Raw genomic sequence first — 15,682 nt, forward strand, 5'->3', positions numbered from 1 at the left:
TCATAAGCAGCACGGGTATATGTGTAGCAAAACAGTCCGTAAATATATAAAAACGTATTTTTTGTAGGAATATGCATTGCTAAGAACTTCATTTGGACAACTTTAAAAGCAATTTCCTCAAAAAAATTTTTGCACCCTCAGATTCCAGATTTTCAAATAGTTGTATCTCATCCAAATATTGTCAAATCCTACAAACCCATACATCAACTGAAAGCTTTCAGAGTACGTATAAATCTCTATTTAAAAAAAAAAAATAGCCTTATGACTGGTTTTGTGGTCCAGTCCAGGGTCACAATAATTAGTAGCCATTTATTATTAAACTTACATTGAAGGAACGTCCTATAACTCCATCTGGAACATCACTCAGGAGCCGCTGAATCCTCAGGACAGGCTGTAGCATCGCGAGATGTTTGTAAGTATCGCGAGAGTGTGGAGCGGGAGCCGGAAGTGGAGTGAAGATGGACGGTGTCGGTTTATCAGCTAACAACAAACAGAAACAGAACCAAATGTTGCCTAATAAAATGCGAGGCGAGTTCTGCAGAAACCAGAGGAAGGACTCTGAGGTAAGAGCCAGACGAAGCTTTTTAGACTTTCGATTGTATATATGCACTTTTGCAGTCTGTTTTGGCAGAAGTGTTAGCATAAACATCAGCAACATTCAAAGATTAAAATTAATAGATTATTTATACAGCGCTGATTAAATAAACTGTAGCTCAAAATATGGAAAAGAGCATCGCTATTGAAAGTTTTTATTTTATTTGTTCATGACCAGTTTTTAGTAACAAAACTCAGAAATTCATTAAACAACAGTTAACTTGCTTATATATAAATCTCTCTTATTATCTTATCATTAGTGAACAAATACATTAATGAATATCACACACAGAATAATTGATTAATGTAATTAACATCGTCCATTAATGATTCGTTGTGATTCATCTCTTCTGTCAGCTTTTTCATTCTGATTGGTTATTTAACCCTAGATAACGGCTGACTACGATGAACATAATCATATTTGTCATAATATTAACATATTTAAACTCTAGCATATGGCTTTAGAAATAAGACTACTTACTGTGAATCTAACATACTTCATATTCAAGTGCAGATTAAATGCCGTGCTTTCAGTCTTTTAATTGCATGACATTTGCTATTATTAACATGAAAATGTATTCTAGATTTAATTGAAAATGAATGCACTCAAGTTTTATGAACATTACCCTTATGACCAACCTTATGACCAACTTTATCATATGTATTTATATAATTATAAAAATCTATAAATATATATGTATGTGTGTGTGTGTGGTTAAAGTGTGCTGCCAAATGTGCTGTCAAGCCTTTTTGATAACCAAAAATATACTTTAATGTCATTTCAATCTAAACCTGTACATCATGTATTTAAGTACCGGTATTATAAATAACACATCTGTAAAGTATAACCATCCATTGGTTATTAATGCAATTATTTAAAAATGTACTTAAAATTCAAAGTTTAATTTGACTTTAAAACTAACTGAGTTTAAAACTACTTAAGTGTGTTAAAAAAGTAAAAGCTTTTTATTTCCTTAATATGTTAATTTTTCATATGGTGCCAGATTTACTAAACAGGGCAAATTAGCATTAAAGCACAATTCCATAAACTGTGCTGACACAAGCGGTTAGTAAATATGGCCTACGGTTTTAGAAACAGCCTTTTAATAATCGAATTACACTACATGTGCACATTAAATACAATTAAGCACCACAAGGATGAGCTTATTTCAAACAACTATTTTGTCTCTCTTGAAAGGTTGAGCTGTAATCAGTTGTCAGCTGATGATGGACAATTACAGTGACTCAGAAAGACTGTATCTAACATAAAAGCAATGGATATGATAAACAGACTAATATGTTGTGTTTGTGTCTCAGGGTCTTTCAGAAACACCTGATCTGGAGTTTGAGTATTCAGATGCCGACAAATGGACAGTTGAACTGTCAGGTGAGAGCGATGTGGTTCTGTTACTGCTGTTTTCTTATGTAATAATATTGAAAATCATAAAAAATTGCAGACAACAATAACGTGTTGTTTTCCAATATGAAACGCCGTTTGTAGAGTTGTACAGTTACACAGAGGGACCAGAGTTCCTGCTCAACAGAAAGTGCTTCGAAGAAGATTTCCACACTCATAGTAAGTGTTAAACTCTTTTATTTTTTCACTTGACTGTTTCATAGTTACACACATTTGCAGGTTTAATCATTAAAATGTTTTTTTTGTGTGTGCATCTAAGAGGATCTATGTGTTACAAAAGATCATGTTTGTGTTTCTGCAGTGCCTGATCAGAAATGGACCGAACTGGATTGGGTTCAGCACAGAGCTCATGCCATGCATCTGCTGGACGGACTGGACGTGATCGGCCGAGAGTGCCGCTTAAAAGTCGCAAGAGCCATCCTGTACATGGCTCAAGGTAAATCGCGATCTGTAATCTTTATTTATGCATACATTTCAGTGTTAACAAGCTCTGATTGGTGTGTTTTCAGGGACGTTTGACGAGTGCTCTTCAGATCTGGAGGTGCAGCACTGGATGAGGTATAACGTCTTCCTGCTGCTGGATGTGGGAGCCTTCACTGCACTGGTGGAGCTGCTCAACATGGAGATCGAGTGAGATGAACTGCACGCACAGACATTCATATTTCACATCTTTAAGCTTAAATAACTCGGTGTTAAATGTCTCTTAGTAACAGTGCTGCATGCAGCAGTGCGGTCAGGAAACCTGCCATTTCACTGGCTGACAGCACTGACCTCAGGTACAACACCACACTTGACATGTATGCTAACTAGCTGTTGACTGATAGGGAACAGAGCATTCATTGTCCCACATCTGAATTGTGGAATGTCGTTTTTTTTATTTAGCTGATGAATACAAAATTGAAAATCAATTGCTAATGCAACTTTATAAAATTAGGTGTTATTGTATTTTGTTTTTAAACTTCTATTTGTCAATTTGAAAAGTAAATTCAAAATACATTATTTTATTGCTAAATTTAACTTATAAAAAATAGTAAAATTTATTAAGCGATTTAAAAAAAAATGTATTGTTTTACATTTACCTAAATTTTTTGGTCAATTTGAATGTGATTTCTTTATATTTTGTTACATTTAAGTACATTTTTAAACAAGAATTGAAATTTTTTTTTTCAAATGTCTATTTATTTATTTTAATAAGTTGTGTTATGATTTAATGTTATTTTTAGTAAGTGTTTTACTTATACATTTAACTACATTATTTGTTTACTTAAACAGCGATTAACTTATTTTTTGTTACATTTATCCACATTTTTAAACATGAGTTAAAACTTCTGTTTATTTGTCAGTTTTGTAAATTGATTTGTTACAATTCTATTGTAATATGTATTGTTACATTACAACTGTTAAAAATGTTTTAAATTTTCTATTTATTTGTCAGTTTTAAAATTGTATGGATTCATTTATTTTGTTACATTTAACTGCATTTTAAACATAAATAAAACTTGTAAATATTTATTTGTGCATTTGTAAAGTGATTAATTTACTCTCTGATACATTCAAGTGTTTTTTGTTTTTAAAATGTATTTATTTATTTCCTACGGTTTCATTTAACTTCATTTCTAAACAAATAGAAATGTGTACTTGTCATTTGTAATTTATTTGCACGTGGTTTACTGATCATTGGTTTATTTATATATGTTTATTTATTTATTTATTGTAAGTGGCACTCGCAGTCCTTCATAGCCCTCTCTGTGTGCGTGTTTACAGGGTGCTGCTGAACATCATGTATCTGATGGTGGAGGCCATCCAGCGTGAAGAACCCACAGACAGTCCAGAGTGGAGAACCATCAGAGAAACCTTCAAGTCTGAACTCGGTCTGCATGTGTTCCAGCTGACCTAAACTGTGATGGTTTATCTGAAGAGACATGTTGAGTATGGAAGAGTAGAATTGTTCCCGATGTTTCCCGGCAGGTTCACCTCTCTATAACCATGAGCCTGTCTCCGTCATGCTGTTTGGGATGGTCACCAAGTTCTGCAGCGGCCACGCACCCCATTTCCCCATGAAGAAAGTCCTGCTACTGCTGTGGAAGACCATCCTGGTGAGTTCAGTACAGCTTTGGACCAAATCACACCAAGTGCCTGTTGTGTTAAAGGATTTGTCTGTGTGTTTCCTGATGCATTCCAGTTCACTCTGGGAGGGTTCGAGCAGCTGCAGTGCAGTAAAATCAGTAAACGGGTGGCACTGGGTCTCCCGCCGCTGCCGGAGAACAGCATCCGCGTGGTGAGGAGCATGAGAGCTGCGTCCCCGCCAGCGTCCGCCTCCGACCTCATCGAGCAACAGCAGAGACGCGCCCGGAGAGAACACAAAGTAACAGAAATGTGACGCACATCATAAGTGGATTTTACATCAAAATAAAACAATCCTTAATGCAACTTTTTCTTCAGGCTCTTATAAAGCAGGACAATCTGGATGCGTTTAACGAGAAGGACCCGTATAAAGCAGATGACGCCCGCGAGGACGAAGAGGAGAATGACGATAACGACAACTCCCTGGAGGCGGAGCCTTTCCCGCTGGAGCGTGATGAGGTCATGCCGCCTCCCATCCCGCATCCCCACTCTGAGAGGGTCTGTTTTCCCAAGGGTCTGCCGTGGACTCCGAAAGTCAGGTAGGAGCTTGATTGCATCCATTTGATATGGTTGATATGATGGCTTTCTCAAATACAATTTCTGTTTTTGTTTTAAAAGGGAAAAGGATATTGAAAACTTCCTGGAGTCCAGCAGGAGTAAATTCATCGGTTACACGCTGGGAAAGTGAGTGTGTTTTCTGAACCTTGATTGTTTACTTCCTGTGAGCCGCAGTGATGCATGTTTGCTCTGTGTTGCAGTGACACAGATACACTGGTTGGTTTGCCCAGACCCATACATGAAAGCATCAAAACTCTCAAACAGGTAATCAGCACCACATAAATTACATTTAAATTAAATTAAATGTATGCATTTAGCAGACGCTTTTATCCAAAGCGACTTACAGTGCATTCACGCTAACATTTTTTACCTTACGTGTTCCCTGGGAATCGAACCCACAACCTTGAGCTTGCTAACGCAATGCTCTCAGAACATGGTTCATTAACATAACCCCACCCTGCTCATGCATATTATGCATATTTACAATATGATCCATAAATGGGCCATTTTACAGAACTGGTTCAAAGTCAAGAGTATGCAAAGTGTATATTATTGTATAATAATACACATTTATAGTAATTGTGCCGTTAATTCTCATTGTATTTTCAGAAAGTTTTGGAAGATTTGTCCTCTCCCCAAATGTGTCACTACCAGAACACCGTTATATATAACTTAATAAGAAGGGTTATATTGACTTATTGAGATTTTGCCTACATATTCCTTGTAAATCTATTTTTCTTTTTTCATTTATTAAAACGTTTTCAGAAGTAAATCTATAACCATTACAATTTTAACAATATTTCAAGTGTGCTTCATGAGATTTGTTGTATTTTGAATCCATTTATTTGAATTTATTTGTAAAAGGTAAAAAGTTGATCATACTGATTTCAAACTTAAGGATTCATTATAGTTTAAATATACATTGAACCGGATACCAGCATAAAATCTTAGCTATTAATTCTGTATACTTTATTTTTCACAAAACATCCCTTGTTTCGGTCATGACAACACATTTTCGGCAGTTACTGTAATATTTTGGTAGCGACCACATCATATTACAGAATTTTTATTCACATACTAAAACACTGCTAAATCATACTAAAATACAGAACATTTTAATAACTATACTAAAATTGTTTATTTCCCCCAAATAAAGGATTATGGGTTCCCTTTTATCACTACCCAAACAATAATGTCATGTTTTGGTCATGACTGTTTTGGTCGTGACAGTTTTATGAGATAACACCCAAAAAAAATAAAAAAATAAACCGGTTGTCACTGCCGAACTTCACCAAATGTTTCAGTAGTTGCAATTTGAGATACTCAGAGATGCTAATCAAATGTTTAGCTAACACAGTTCTGAACAGTTGTACTCATAAAAACTTCTAAAAACAAATTCTAAACTGAAAATGTATATCTCGCAATTCTGACTTCAAATCTCGCAAAAAAAACATGAACTACCAGTTCTGAGAAGAAATGTGAGTTACAAACACAGAATTGCAAGAAAAAGTTCAGAATTGTGAGTTAAGTCGCAATTAACTTTTTTTTTAATTATTATTTCGTGGCAGATATGAAAGACTCTGGGGGAAAAAAAAACTATTTCCTGATAGAAACCTGATCGATTTTTTTCAATCTTTGAGATTAGGCAATGTCTCACAATTCTAAGTTCATGTTTACACAGAACTGCAAAAATATCCCATGTGGGTGGTGGTGCACAAAAATATATAGCATATGTACCAATTATCAGAAACCACCAGGGGGCAATTTCTGTGGGCTCCTAAAATTAGAACAACCGCATGTTGATTTTTTCAAACACTGTACTGATACAACCATAATGTGGTTACCATATATGAGCATGTTAATGCAACACAAGACTTTTGCAAACCTTTCACATGAGTTGTCTAGTTATCACTTCTCTGTTGCCTACATCAATCGTTCTCTTTTTCTGTCAGCTGTTAAAATGGAAACAAACGTGCCACATATTGCAGTTTCATTGTACGTCAAATGTCCTGGACAATCCGAAATGGTTTTTGCATGATTCAAATACTGGCGGACTTATCTGAAACCGTTGTGATTTATCAAACTACAGTACTAATTCCTCACTTGTAATGTCAACATTGCCAGTGTCAGAGTTATCTTACTTTATTAATGTGCACTTTTCTATGAATGTCAAAGCTTAAGTGTCAAAATAAGAACAGAATACCGAACACATGATTATTGGGCAAAATATTAACTTAGTCATGAAACTAACACAGTGAAGCACAAAACAACATTTTTGTTTAATTCAGAATTTCTCTTCGGACCAGTGAAGAGACCAATTTCTTATTTTACCAGTGGTTTCAGGATGTTAAATGGCCTTACAACAGTTTTGGAACTTTGATCAGAAACTAACTTAAATCTGAAAATAAACCGAAGGTTCGGGGAGTTTGAAAAAGTAAAAAAAAAAAACATGAAGAAATATTACAAACATATTGTTATATTTAAGACTGTAAAACTGTAGGCTAAGAAAAAAGTGTTGTATCTTGAATATAGGGATCATATTAATCCCACATCTATTATCAGAGCACACGACATCTTTCATATTTTGAGGTATTTTGATTAATATATTTTACCAGTGGCTTCAGGATGTTAAATGGCCTGTTCTTCTGGTGAACCGATTAAAAAACATGATTTAATTTCCCCTAAAACGTTTAAAATAGAAGTGCTAGTTTAAATTCATGAGTCAGGCCTAAATACACACAAATACTATTTCCCTCCATTTGACAGATTTCCTATCACAGTGAAAGCATTGTGCAGACATTATAATACAGATAACAGTTCATTTTAGAACGTTTGCACACTTTATCACTGAGATTAGGCTATAATAATATTTATTTTATGTGTGTAGTATTTGAAATGCATATACTTTCTGCTTTGACACTAAAAAACCACCACAAGAGGGCAACATGTAACGACTTTCCGTGAGCTTTCTTGAAGTAGATCGTAACTGAGCAGCACTTTTGACAGTAATGTCCGATACACTGGCACGAAACATAAGACATATCAGTCTTCTAGAAAAGGTTGTTCTACATAAAAGTGGTCACGCATCATGGTTTGTGGTTAGCGAAATATAACGACAGGAACATTTGAAATCCACATCTGTCAGCAGATCCCTAATACATTTGCACATAGATCAGCTGACAGACTTGGCTTTCAAACGCTCCCGTTGTGCTCGATAAGGAGCATAAAGCATTGATCATTGTAGCCAATCACAGTCATATCTTTTGAGCGTGTGGACACTATGGCCAATCAGCGATGTTTAAGAATCAGCTCAACAGTGATCAAATGTTAGCGGGAAATAACTAAGACCAAAGTCGGTACTTCTGTCAAAACTAATCTTAACCAGAGTAAAATCACTAAAGCTTTTGTGATTGGTGGTTTATTGCACTGAATAAAACATTTAGTTTGTGTGTTCATTTCAGCACAAGTATGTGTCCATCGCTGAGGTCCAGAGCACTAAAGAAGAGGAGTACTTGAAGACCCCGCTGTCCGGCGTGAGTCACTATTCACTGATATAATGTCTGATGGTGAGCTCAACACACACACTCTCTCTGTTTGTGTGTTTAGGGTGAGGAAGAGCTGGAGTTGTGTGCCACAGAGCTCTTATACCAGGGTATTTTACCCAGTTTACCACAGTATATGGTGAGAAACTGTCACTTGCTCACTAGTCCCATTACATCTGAGCTGTTCTCATACTGACAGGGTGTGTGTGTGTGTGTGTGTGTTCAGATTGCTCTGCTGAAGATTCTCTTGGCTGCTGCTCCCACGTCCAAAGCCAAGACTGACTCCATCAACATCCTGGCAGACGTGCTGCCCGAGGAAATGCCGTAAGACACTGTCAAACAGCACAGCTACAGATGTTGTTGTGCTTTCTGTCAGCCGGACTGATTGATTCTTGAATAAAACTTGCTAGCTAATGATTTGAATGAGTCAGCTGAGTCACTGACTCCCCTTACCAACAGTGAGATCCTGTCATCAGATGCTGTAAAATATCTCCTGGGTTATAAATATTCATTACATTCTCTCTAGAATACATGATTGCAATTGGTCAAATTTGACATATTTTGTATAGTTTGTTTCATTTCTGTTAGATTTTATTATGTTTAGTTAACTACCTGTGAAATTTTCTTCCTCTTTTATTTTATATGTATCTTTACTAAAAGTGTAGTTTCATTTAGCATTGCTAACTGAAAATTCATAGGCAAAAGTAATTTGAATAGATTTGTGCAATAGTTTTATGTCAGAGTGGAAACTAAAATGTCACTAAACTGTTTAAATTGAATATGATCACTTTTAATACAATTCCAGTCAAAAGTTTTTGAACAGTAAGATTTTTAGATCCGAAGTACAGCAAAAACAGTAACATTTTGAAACATTTTTACTATTTAAAATAATTCTATTTTAATATATTTTAACATTTTCAAATGTATTTCTGTGATTTCAAAGCTGAATGTTTAGCATCTTGATCACTTGATCCTTCAGAAATTATTCTATTATGACTTGATGTATATTATTGTTATTAAGTTGAAAACAGCTGAGTGGACTTTTTTTCAGTTTCTTTGAATAGTAAGTTCAGAAGAACAGCATTTAAAGAGATCTTTTGTAATGTCATTATCACATTTGATCAATTTAAACCATCCCTGCTAAATAAAAGTATTAATTTCTGTCATTTTGATGATTTTGGAAGGATCATGTGAACCTGAAGACTGGCGTAATGATGCTGAAAATTTAGCTTTAAAAACGTAGGAATAAATTCAATTTTTAAATATGTTGAAATAGAAAACAGTTCTTTTAAACAGTAAAAATTATTCAAATTTTTTTGTTTTGTTTTCTGTACTTTGGTTCAAATAAATGCAGGCCTAGTTAGCAGAAAAGACTTAAAAAAAAAACATTAAAAATCTTACTGATCAAAAACCTTTAATATTTCTTGTACTATAGTTGTATCTTTTACTAAAAATGTGGTCACACCAGCTGTTGCTTTGCAAAAATTGCATAGTTGAAATCTAGTCATTACAATAGAAATTCATGCAATCAGAAAAGTTCCCCAAACAAATTGCCCCTTATTTTTAAGTTGGTCCGGTGAATTTGCCACTATAAACAAGAGAAAACTGCTGGGTTTGAAAGTGACTTCTGTGTGAGCAATTCCTTATACAGCTTTAAGCTATAGACAGTAGACTTTTTGTTATTATTATAAGTTTAAATTTTGCACATTAAGCATGCATTGTTTGACTTTCTGTTATCTCTCTCTAGCACTACGGTTCTTCAGAGTATGAAGTTGGGTGTAGATGTGAATCGCCATAAAGAAATCATTGTCAAAGCCATTTCAGCCATACTGCTGCTGCTGCTGAAACACTTCAAACTCAACCACGTCTATCAGGTATATACAAGCACACCCTCGAAGCTGTTTGTGAGGAAATGTGATTGGAGTCATTTAAAAGTCCTTTAAAATGCATTTAAAAATCCAGTAAAAAGCAAGTTTCTGCTTCAGTTTGAGCACATGGCGCAGCATCTGGTGTTTGCCAACTGTATCCCGCTGATTCTCAAGTTCTTCAACCAGAACATCATGTCCTACATCACCGCTAAAAACAGGTGAACCTTAAAGTCAAACTCTAGTCATTTCAGAATCACAAAACATTTTAATGGAACATGAAGAATGTACTTGTTCTTGCGTTTTGGGTAATCTGTCTTATCTCTTCGGCAGCATCTCAGTTCTGGATTTCCCGCACTGCACCGTCCATGAGCTTCCAGAGCTCACCGCTGAGAGTCTGGTGAGAAAAATATACAACCGAATGTTTTCAATCCTCATCTGAGTTGAGTCTTTGAGCTGTTTGATGCTTTTGATTACAGGAAGCTGGTGATAATAATCAGTTCTGCTGGAGGAACTTGTTCTCCTGTATTAATCTGTTGCGCATCCTTAATAAACTCACCAAATGGAAGCACTCCAGGACCATGGTGAGACACCACACAAACAAATCCAAGAATTATTATTATTTTTTTTACAGCTTTCTTTACTCATCTACAGTGCCTTGCGAAAGTATTCATACACCTTAATTTCCTCACATTTTCTTATGTTGCTGTCTTATGTTAAACTGTTTTAAACGACCTTTTCCCCCACATGAGTCTACACTCCATACACCATAATGAAAAACCATAACAGAATTGTCACAACTTTGGTTTTTGCTCTGGTATGCATTTTGCACTTTAATCTTTTAGACCATTTATTGAGCTTTGTGCCTTTCCAAATCATACCCATTCAACTGAATTTGCCACTGGTTAAATTGAAGTGTATTAATATCTACAAGCAATATGAATGCTCCTGAGCTAAATTTCAACGGCCTTCAGATAAGGGTAATACATTTGCAAAGATGTTAAAACCCTGTTTTTTACTTTGCCATTAGGGTGTATGGATTGATGATTGATGTGGAAAAAGGTAATTTAAAGCAGTTTAACATAGGGCAGCAAAACATATGGGAAACAAAATGGAAGGGGTATGAATACTTTTGCACGGCACTGTAGTGTATCTGGAGAGGGCATTCAAATTTTGCCATTTTCTAGATGTTGGTGGTGTTCAAATCTGCTCCAATCCTGAAGAGGGCGCTGAAGGTCAAGCAGGCCATGATGCAGCTTTATGTGCTGAAACTTCTCAAAGTCCAGACCAAGTATCTGGGACGACAGTGGAGGAAGAGCAACATGAAAACCATGTCAGCAATATACCAGAAAGTACGCCATCGCCTCAACGACGACTGGGCTTACGGAAACGGTGAGTAGGGGAAGAATCTGGACTTGAATGTTCTGGGGTCTTCAGTAAATGGTTCAATGCATTATTTATTACACCCAAAACTTTTTATTGCACCTGAGTGTCAAAATTAAACAAGTCCCGTCTTTGACAGCAGACCTGGACGCTCGCCCGTGGGATTTCCAGGCGGAAGAATGCGCCCTACGCGCCAGCATCGAACGGTTTAACAGCCGACGCTACGATAAGAACCAGAGCAACCCTGAATTCCTCCCAGTGGACAACTGCCTGCAAAGCGTGCTGGGACAGCGGATCGACCTTCCAGAAGACTTCCAAATGAACTATGACCTCTGGCTGGAGCGGGAGGTCTTTTCCAAACCCATTTCCTGGGAAGAACTCCTGCAGTGAACACGTGTCAAGTGTTTCGGGCACCTCTGTGGTTGTGAAAAAAACCTTTACCAGAGTAAAACTGTCAACAACACTACGCTTACTAGAGTCCAGCAACAGGGACCATTTCCTGCGCGTCTGTTTGTGTAATATAATGATGCGTCTGAAGTAAACCGCCGATTATTATTTGTATTTTTTACTTTGTTAGTCAGAGGTGCTAAGAGGTCATTTTTATGTCTATTTTATTATTTCAGCTGCTTTTGAATATGAATTATATGCAGCAGAATATTAAACCTGATGTTATTGTGAAAGACTGTAATTATCCTGGAGTGTTTTCATTATATTGCTTTATATGGAAGTTCTAAATGCAATACAATCTGTGACGAGTGGGGCGGGGCCGAGGGACATGGGAGCGAGGCCGGGGGAGTGATTGGAGATGAACTACACCTGTTCGTCCCACCGGTCTCGAGGCCCATGGAGGAGATGGAAGGATATAAAACTGGAGCGACGACAGTGAAGGACGAGAGAGGACCAGGCCTGGGCTTTTAGTTGTGTTTTGGTTTTTATTTTATGCGCACCAGTCGTCCGTGAGGGGCTGGTGCGCTGTTTTGTGTTTGTTTTGTTATTAAAATGTTTTTGATTGTCCGCTGGTTCCCGCCTCCTTCTTCCGGATGAATATGAAGGTTGATATCGTTACAGTGGTGCCGAAGCCCGGGAGAAGGAGGGACGCGCTGCTGAAGATCCCTCGCCGCTGTGGTGAATCCGCGGTGCCATCGAGCTGGCGAGGAGTGTGCCGCCATGGACGCTCGAGGCGGTGGACTGGAGCGAGTTGCCGGGGACGGGCGAGCTCGCTACCGGCCGCCCACGATGTGGAGAGACGGCTGCCGTCCGTGAGGGAGCGGAGGAGTCGGCGCCGTTCGCCAGGTGGCCGGAGCCTGCTGCCTCCGCCGGAACGGGGAGGAGCAGGGAACGGGGGACTCCTGCCGGCTGCCCAAAACCGGAGGAGCCGTCGCCGTCCACCGGGCGGCGGAGGAGTGTCGTGCCATCCGCCGAGGGCCGTCCAGTGCCACCGCCAGGCACCGCGGAGGAGATCACCCAGCTGGTGGAGGGCCGAGCAGCGGTGCGTCTGGGAACCGGAATTTTTTATTTTTTTTTTTTTTCCTCTCTCCCCTCTCTCGTCTCTGTCGCTCCTCCTTCCATCTCCTTTTCTCTCGCCTCGCCTGTCCTACCCCCAGGTTCCCGCAGGTCCCCGGGAGCGGCCCCCCCGGAGGGAGGGGGGGGGGGAGTAGAGCGCAGTCTCGGGAGTACCCCCCGGCCTGCGAGGGGCGATGGGGGTATGTGACGAGTGGGGCGGGGCCGAGGGACATGGGAGCGAGGCCGGGGGAGTGATTGGAGATGAACTACACCTGTTCGTCCCACCGGTCTCGAGGCCCATGGAGGAGATGGAAGGATATAAAACTGGAGCGACGACAGTGAAGGACGAGAGAGGACCAGGCCTGGGCTTTTAGTTGTGTTTTGGTTTTTATTTTATGCGCACCAGTCGTCCGTGAGGGGCTGGTGCGCTGTTTTGTGTTTGTTTTGTTATTAAAATGTTTTTGATTGTCCGCCGGTTCCCGCCTCCTTCTTCCGGATGAATATGAAGGTTGATATCGTTACACAATCATCTTCTTTATTGACCCTGATTACGCTGGTCATTTATTTTTAATGTCAAACCCCTCAGAGTTTCAGGTCAGAAATAGATAGGGTTGTTAGAACGTTCCAGTTTTATGATTATTAGGTCAGACCAAAACTAAAAGAAAACCAATTTTGCATGGGTAAATAGAAATACAGCATTATTATTTACAATTGTGAATCAACGAAACTTGCATATGTTGCTGTTTATTGCTGCTGAAAATGGTCAATTATTGTCATGTTTTGGGCTGTACTAATCGGTCGGACATCGGGAAAAACATATGGAATACTATAGACTTCCAAAAGTTAAATAAAAAGCAAGGAAAAGAGTGCATAAAAACTGCCTGAGGAACTAAAGGCTTTGTGGTTGGCCAATCTAAACCAGGGCATAAATCTTAATATCTGTTTAGTTTTTGTTCTTATCATTTCCGGTCTGGTAGGTGAAATATTAGGCTATGCCATGCCATATGGTGTGAAACAGACCCTTGTGTACATCAACTGAATAATCTGATCTTTGAGAAAATAGAAAGGGTTACTATTTTTATATACACATATATATATATATATATATATATATATATATATATATATATATAAATATAAGAAAACAGCTTAACTAAGCTTAATGAAATTATTGCATTTAAGAACAGTGATAAAAATAAAGAACAAAAAGGAGTAAAACAAATCTTATTTAATTATTTAAAGCGCTTTTTAAGAAGATTGTCCTCTGCACTGTAAAAAGTAATTCAATTCAATTCAATTCAAGTTTATTTGTATAGCGCTTTTTACAATACAAATCGTTACAAAGCAACTTTACAGAAAATTGTTTCTACAATATTTAGTAGTAGCTAGTAGTTTGTGCACGTTTGACAGGATTTTATAAAAATAAAAATAATAATAATACAAGACGTAGTCAGCTAGATGATGAACTATCAATATTATTAATTAATAGTAATTATAGGATGCAGTCACACATGTAGCAATAATTGTTAGTTCTGTTTGTTGATTCAAGGTTAGCATCATCTGGGGTCCTCTGAGGGTCAGCATCATCTCTTCTCAGGTGTTCTGGATCCAGACTGGAGCTTGTGTAAATCCTAGTTACCACGGGATGTAAATCCCGTGGCAAAACATAGAAACAAAATAGAGACATCATTAGCATAGCTGCTGATCCAACAAAGTAAAATTAGTTTAACCCAAGCTAAAGAATAAAAATGCAGATGCAACTACACTCACAATTTAAGAGATACATTATTCGAATGCTTGGCGAAAGAGATGCGTTTTTAATCTAGATTTAAACAGAGAGAGTGTGTCTGAACCCCGAACATTATCAGGAAGGCTATTCCAGAGTTTGGGAGCCAAATGTGAAAAAGCTCTACCTCCTTTAGTGGACTTTGCTATCCTAGGAACTACCAAAAGTCCAGCGTTTTGTGACCTTAGGGTGCGTGATGGGTTGTAGCGTGGTAGAAGGCTAGTTAGGTACGCAGGAGCTAAACCATTTAGGGCCTTATAGGTAAGTAATGATAATTTGTAACTGATACGGAACTTAATAGGTAGCCAGTGCAGAGACTGTAAAATAGGGGTAATATGATCATATTTTCTTGACCTGGTAAGGACTCTAGCCGCTGCATTTTGGACTACCTGTAGCTTGTTTATTGACGAAGCAGGACAACCACCTAAAAGTCCATTACAATAGTCCAGTCTAGAGGTCATGAAAGCATGAACTAGCTTTTCTGCATCAGAAACAGATAACATGTTTCGTAGCTTGGCAATGTTTCTAAGATGGAAGAATGCGGTTTTTGTAACATTGGAAATATGATTTTCAAAAGACAAATTGCTGTCCAATATAACACCCAGATTTCTGACTGTAGAGGAAGTAACAGTACATCCGTCTAGTTGCAGATTGTAATCTACAAGATTCTGTGTGGTGTTTTTTGGTCCAATAATTAATATCTCTGTCTTATCCGAATTTAATTGGAGAAAATTATTTGTCATCCAATCTTTTACATTTTTAACACACTCTGTTAGCTTAGATAATTGGGAAGTTTCATCTGGTCTCGTTGAAATATATAGCTGAGTATCATCAGCATAACAGTGGAAGCTAATTCCGTATTTTCTAATAATATTACCTAGGGGCAACATGTATATTGAAAATAGAAGGG

General features: G+C 37.8%; 1 protein-coding gene across 2 annotated transcripts; it reads left to right on the forward strand.

The window, feature by feature from the left end:
- The first annotated feature begins 401 nt into the window (after positions 1 to 401).
- Positions 402 to 13,529, forward strand: LOC132159609 (striatin-interacting protein 1 homolog). Of its 2 annotated transcripts, XR_009437884.1 has the most exons (22): positions 402 to 563; positions 1,912 to 1,981; positions 2,096 to 2,170; positions 2,313 to 2,447; positions 2,521 to 2,641; positions 2,719 to 2,787; positions 3,776 to 3,882; positions 3,980 to 4,107; positions 4,194 to 4,376; positions 4,454 to 4,674; positions 4,754 to 4,819; positions 4,894 to 4,957; positions 8,155 to 8,226; positions 8,300 to 8,374; positions 8,462 to 8,559; positions 9,983 to 10,109; positions 10,221 to 10,321; positions 10,434 to 10,500; positions 10,580 to 10,684; positions 11,288 to 11,492; positions 11,623 to 12,210; positions 13,495 to 13,529. XR_009437884.1 is itself a non-coding variant. In XM_059569166.1 (21 exons), exons 1-21 carry the CDS (start codon positions 459 to 461, stop codon positions 11,871 to 11,873), a joined length of 2,442 nt encoding a protein of 813 aa, XP_059425149.1. In that variant the 5' UTR covers positions 404 to 458; the 3' UTR covers positions 11,874 to 12,163. The 2 variants fall into 2 exon arrangements, 1 of the variants encoding a protein (XP_059425149.1); XM_059569166.1 differs by lacking the exon at positions 13,495 to 13,529 and having other exon boundaries at positions 404 to 563; positions 11,626 to 12,163.
- Positions 13,530 to 15,682: the final 2,153 nt, after the last annotated feature.

Source organism: Carassius carassius, chromosome 16 (assembly GCF_963082965.1).
Source record: "Carassius carassius chromosome 16, fCarCar2.1, whole genome shotgun sequence".
NCBI classification, from domain to species: Eukaryota; Metazoa; Chordata; class Actinopteri; order Cypriniformes; family Cyprinidae; genus Carassius; species Carassius carassius.

Excerpts from the sequence above, each read along its gene's own strand:
- LOC132159609 (XM_059569166.1), top strand. The coding sequence starts at position 459 with ATGGACGGTGTCGGTTTATCAGCTAACAACAAACAGAAACAGAACCAA. Across the intron at positions 2,788-3,775 it reads GCTGACAGCACTGACCTCAG|GGTGCTGCTGAACATCATGT; the intron begins GTACAACACCAC and ends GCGTGTTTACAG. Across the intron at positions 3,883-3,979 it reads AACCTTCAAGTCTGAACTCG|GTTCACCTCTCTATAACCAT; the intron begins GTCTGCATGTGT and ends GTTTCCCGGCAG.